Source organism: Babylonia areolata, chromosome 2 (genome assembly GCF_041734735.1).
Source record: "Babylonia areolata isolate BAREFJ2019XMU chromosome 2, ASM4173473v1, whole genome shotgun sequence".
Lineage (NCBI taxonomy): Eukaryota > Metazoa > Mollusca > Gastropoda > Neogastropoda > Buccinidae > Babylonia > Babylonia areolata.
The window spans coordinates 69,555,476-69,561,475 of NC_134877.1; the positions used below are offsets into that span (position 1 = coordinate 69,555,476).

A 6,000-nucleotide genomic window follows, 5' to 3' on the forward strand; every position below is an offset into this window, starting at 1 on the left:
CACAGCCACACACACACACACACACACACACACACAGACAACCGAACACCGGGTTAAAACATAGACTCACTTGTTTACACAAGTGAGTCAAAAACGGACATTCGGCAACAAAAATGGTTGTCCCATGCAACTTTCTTAAGAAAATTCCGCACACAACACAACGCAACACAATACAGCACAGCACAACACAGCGCAACGCAACGCAACGCAGAACAGCACAGTACAGCACAGCACAGCACAACACAACGCAACGCAACGCAACGCAGAACAGCACAGCACAGCACAGCACAGCACAACACAGCGCAACGCAACGCAGAACAGCACAGCACAGCACAGCACAGCACAGCACAGCACAACACAACGCAACGCAACGCAGAACAGCACAGCACAGCACAGCACAGCACAGCACAACACAACGCAACGCAACGCAGAACAGCACAGCACAGCACAGCACAGCACAGCACAGCACAACACAACGCAACGCAGAACAGCACAGTACAGCACAGCACAGCACAGCACAGCACAGCACAGCACAGCACAACACAACGCAACGCAGAACAGCACAGCACAGCACAGCACAGCACAGCACAGCACAACACAACGCAACGCAACGCAGAACAGCACAGCACAGCACAGCACAGCACAGCACAACACAACGCAACGCAACGCAGAACAGCACAGCACAGCACAGCACAGAACAGCACAGCACGTGCAATATGTGTCCATGGTGTGTGCAGAGAGCAGGCGGCGGGAGCAGGAAGCCTTGCTGTTCAGCAGATACGTGGGCCCCAAGAGGAGACGCAAGTCACGCACCGCCTTCTCCAACCAGCAGGTGCACCAGCTGGAGAAACGGTTCCTCTTTCAGAAGTACCTGGCTCCGGCAGACAGGGACCACATCGCGCACACACTGGGGCTCTCCAACGCTCAGGTGGGGTGGGCATTGTTGTTGTTGTGTATTGTCATAAGCTTACGGTCGGGCGAACAGCAGAGTGAGAGCTGCCTGATCAATTGTTTCTCCTCTGCAATGGGGAGTCATTTATAGCTAAGTCTTTTGTGAGTTCAGTTCAGTTAAACTACTCAAGGAGATGTCACAGCGTTCAGACAATTCCATATACCCTACACCACATTGCTAAGCAGACGCCTGACCAGCAGCGTAACCCAACGCGCTTAGTCAGGCCTTAAATCTTTTGTGAAGGACTGTGACTCTCAAACTAGGAGGCAAGATTGCACTGGCTTTTAGTGCTGCAGCCTTGGGGGTGAGTTGGCCTTTGGGAACCATCCCTACACCGATTGTCTTAAAACCCTCTTGGTGGAGAGAGTGGGGGTGTAGCTTGGGTAAGACAGTTTTCTGATGGTCACAGTCGGACACGACAAACTGTCATACATATTGTTGTTGATGTTCTTGCTGCTGCTACTGCTGTTGCTGATTCGGCTTCAGTTGTTGTTATTGTTGTTTTTCCGCCTGCTTGTTTTGTCTTCATGGTGTCATGTGCCAACAAGTGTCATCTGATTCTCGGATGTTGTTACATGAAAATAAGTGGAGATATCAGAAGCAAATACAGAAATAAGCAATACGGAATAAATTGATTATTGTTTAACATTTTGTGTGTAACATTCTATTTCTGAGCGAGTTTCAAATTGTTTGAAATATGCATGTACACATCAACAACCAGCTTAACTGCGCGATTTTCGTAAAATCACCCTGCATCTGTAAGATGAGTAATTCCCCCCCCCCCCCCTACACACACACTACCCCTCCCTCTCTCTCTGTCACACACACACACACACACACACACACACACACACACTCACTTCCAGTTTCCTACAGTGTTGGTTGGTCCTTAATTTAACGTCTGTTCAAAAAATTGCGGTTGTAAGCGTTATAAATATAATAATTGACTTGGATGTTGATACGGGTGGTTGATAGCCTGGGCAATGTATTCTATGACCGGGATGTTGGTACAGGTGGATGACAGCAATGTATTCTATGACCGGGATGTTGGTACAGGTGGTTGGCAACAATGTATTCTATAACTAGGATGTTGGTACAGGTGGTTGGCAGCAATGTATTCTATAACTAGGATGTTGGTACAGGTGGTTGGCAACAATGTATTCTATAACTAGGTTGTTGGTACAGGTGGATGACAGCAGTGTATTCTATAACTAGGATGTTGGTACAGGTGGTTGGCAACAATGTATTTTATAACTAGGTTGTTGGTACAGGTGGATGACAGCAATGTATTCTATAACTAGGATGTTGGTACAGGTGGATGGCAGCAATGTATTCTATAACTAGGATGTTGGTACAGGTGGATGACAGCAATGTATTTTATAACTAGGATGTTGGTACAGGTGGATGACAGCAATGTATTTTATAACTAGGTTGTTGGTACAGGTGGATGACAGCAGTGTATTCTATAACTAGGATGTTGGTACAGGTGGTTGGCAGCAATGTATTCTATAACTAGGTTGTTGGTACAGGTGGATGACAGCAATGTATTCTATAACTAGGATGGTGGTACAGGTGGATGACAGCAGTGTATTCTATAACTAGGATGTTGGTACAGGTGGTTGGCAGCAATATATTCTATAACTAGGATGGTGGTACAGGTGGATGACAGCAATGTATTCTATAACTAGGTTGTTGGTACAGGTGGATGACAGCCAGGGCAATATACTCTATGGCTGGGATGTTGCAGGTGATCACGTGGTTCCAGAACCGACGCGCCAAGCTGAAGCGAGACCTGGAGGAGCTGAAGAATGACGTCACCGCCGCCAAGAAGCACTCGGTCCCCCGGCCGGCACACAGCACAGCGCCAGACGGACCCCACCCCCACCCCCGCCACCGTCCCCACCACCACTCCCACCACCGCCGCATCCGTAGACCCGACAGGAGGGCGGACAGGAGAGGGGGTGACGGAAGTGCCTCTCTTTCACCCACGTCCTCACTTTCCGCTTCGTCGTCGTCGGACCTCAGACCCAGCTCTTCCCTGACCTCCACCACCACCCCACTCCGACAGACCCCCAGCCCAGGAACGCCCTCTCGGGACAGCGGGGGCTGTGGCTGTGTGGACAGCGGGGGCTGTGGCTGTGTGGACAGCGGGGACAGCAGTCCGGTCAGCAGGGTCAGTTCTGACACAGAGAACAACATCAGTCTTCAGGACAGCCCCGTGTCCGAGTCGGAAGACCCCCACTCTTCCCCACCACCTGACGGCCAGGCCGTGCCTGACACTGACCGCACGTGTCGGAGTGGTGGTCAGCACTGCTGCCTGGCCACTAGCGGGCCCGACCTTACCTGCCGGGTTCCTGCTGGGGCTGCCTCTTCACCGCCCTCTGACCCCGTCACGAGACGCGTTCATCAGTGTGCTGCGCGTGAGAGGAGACTCGGGGGACGTTGGGGTCAGTCTGGAGGAAGGGGTCGTGAACTTGTGCTTTGTGGGCATTCACAGGAAGACGTCAACATCTTCCAGCGATCAGAAAACTGACCTTCAAAATGATTGGGCGCTGAAAGTTTGTGCTGCTGCTGTCGTTGTTGTCATTTTTGTTGTTTCTGTCATTTCGTCTTTGACATCTATCTTCAGACATACGGACATACATATGTATAACTGGTCAGATAAACGATTGTTTGTAAGCATGAACTAACGGCGGTGTTTGTTTGGTTTTCATTAAATAAACCGAGGTGGAGCCATGACATGAATCAGGCGTTGGACCTCTGGTCCCATGTTCACCAGTGGACTGGGTTCGAGGCCCCGTTTCGGCATTATGTTGGGTCCATGTGAATTCAGTTTCAGTTTCGATGAGGTGTCAAAATGCGCGGACTGATCTCTATACGCTGCACCACATCTGTTAATAAGAAAGGAGCAGATTACTGATCTTCACGTAAAACCCAACGTGCTGATCAGGCCGCGACAGCCTATCCTAGTTTGTGTAAACATTAACCTTGAAAGGAAACAAAAGTAATTATGATAAAATCAAGTGAAGTGAAAGAGGCACGGAGGGTAATGACACGACAAAACACGACAAGAAAGGCCATGCTGAGAGAATCCGTGCATCTTACTCCGATTTTCCTCGCTCCACCAGGTGTGATTGTGTACCTCACTTCGGCTGGGCACGGCTTCAAGGGCGGAAGGAGAGGACTGGGCCCCGTCCCCCCGAATCAAACCCTGGACACAGTGGATGTCAATTCACTGCACTGCTGGCCGTTAAAGGATTTGGGATCTGTGACATTTTTACATATATAATTTGGTTGGCTGGTTTTATTAACTAACCCAGTAATTTCACACGATTTTAATTAATGAAGGAAGGCTTTTCAATCGCTAAATACTGGTTTTTCGATTCACAGTGTGCCCAGTTGTTCTCTGCTATGTTTCTTCTGGGTAGTTCCCACTGACTTATTCGTGTGCATTACAACGAGCAACGTACACAGATCTCGACTTCAAAGCACAACTTATGGACTGACAGGGCTGAATAGAAGTTCCTTTGTAGACCTCAAAGCTCCTTAGGACAGTTTCAGTTTCAGTTTCAGTAGCTCAAGGAGGCGTCACTGCGTTCGGACAAATCCATATACGCTACACCACATCTGCCAAGCAGATGCCTGACCAGCAGCGTAACCCAACGCGCTTAGTCAGGCCTTGAGGGAAAAAAAAAGGACAGAACACACCTGAGTGGTCAGTGTGAGATGGAGGAAGTGTAGAAGAAACAATAATGTATGTTTCTGTCAGACCGAGACCAAAATAAAGAATGAAAGTGAAAAATCGGCAATGCTTCAGCTTTGAAATTTATCTTTCTATAAACATGCGGATCAGGAGATGAGCTTTTTCTGCAAATTTATGCCAGACTCGGAAGTTTGTTTTCATAAGAGTACTTCCAGGGTTTGTCTTAACTCTCTCCATACGAACGGCGAAAGAGACGACGTTAACAGCGTTTCACCCCAATTACCATCATCGAAATATTGCAAGCGGAAGGCTCTTATACTGAAGACGTGAATGTTGACAAAGAATACCACAATTCTGACGACGGAAGCTAAAGGTTGGGTCATTCAGACACGCACTGGACATCCGAGGGGTCTGTGTAGAGGAGAAGAGAGGACTGGCCGTACTGAGTGAGTTAATCTGCCAGATTCTGCAGAATGTAACACATACCGTACATTTGTTTGTCACGAACGAAAGAGAACGTATTGTTGCTGGTTGGTATATATATATATATATATATATATATATATATATATATATATATATATATATAAAACCTATTTAAGGATGGAATAGATAGCATGCGTAAAAAAAAGTATCAGACAGATATGATAATGGCAGAGAGAGACACACAAAGAACAGTTTGCTCAAAAAGTTGAAGCCGTATTTGAATTCACATTCATAACACAAATGTCTCGGAGAGACAGAGACAGAGAGACATGGAGAGAGACAGACAGACACAGAGAGAGAAAGGCAGAGAGAGACAGACAGAGAGAGACAAACAGAGAAAGAGGTAGAGACAGAGAGACGCACAGACACAGAGAGAGGCACAGAGATACACAGATAGAGAGAGAGATTCAAAAACTTTATTACTCAAGGATAAAGATTTCAGGCATCGCCCAGTCTTCCAATCTGTCCTTGTGACAACAATAACAACATTAACGATAACGACACAACAATAATAATTATGTTGGAGAGAGAGAGAGAGAGAGGCACACACAGAGACAGACAGACAGAGAGGCGCGCGCGCGCACACACACACACACACACACAGGGGGAGAGAGAGGCACAGAGACATACACACACACACACACACACACACACACAGAGACTGAGGGAGGGAGAGACACACGCACACACACACACACACACACACACACACACACAGGGGGGCACAGAGAGAGATACGACGCACATTCTTATTCCACAGCCAACGATGCCTTTTCTTATACTGACACAATTATGTATCAATGCAGCCTTTAAGCTCCTCAAATACTGTGCCTTCCGATATGTCAGCTGACTTTTTTTC

General features: G+C 47.8%; 1 protein-coding gene across 3 annotated transcripts in view; it reads left to right on the plus strand.

Moving 5' to 3' along the window:
- Positions 1 to 5,140, plus strand: part of LOC143279564 (uncharacterized) — a 28,438-nt gene extending 23,298 nt beyond the window's left edge. For all 3 annotated transcript variants that reach the window (XM_076583643.1, XM_076583642.1, XM_076583641.1), the window contains exons 3-4: positions 738 to 928; positions 2,700 to 5,140. In XM_076583643.1, coding sequence (XP_076439758.1) covers positions 738 to 928; positions 2,700 to 3,485 — 977 coding nt within the window. In that variant the 3' untranslated portion in view covers positions 3,486 to 5,140. The remainder of the gene's footprint in view (positions 1 to 737; positions 929 to 2,699) is intronic.
- The last annotated feature ends 860 nt before the right edge of the window (positions 5,141 to 6,000 follow it).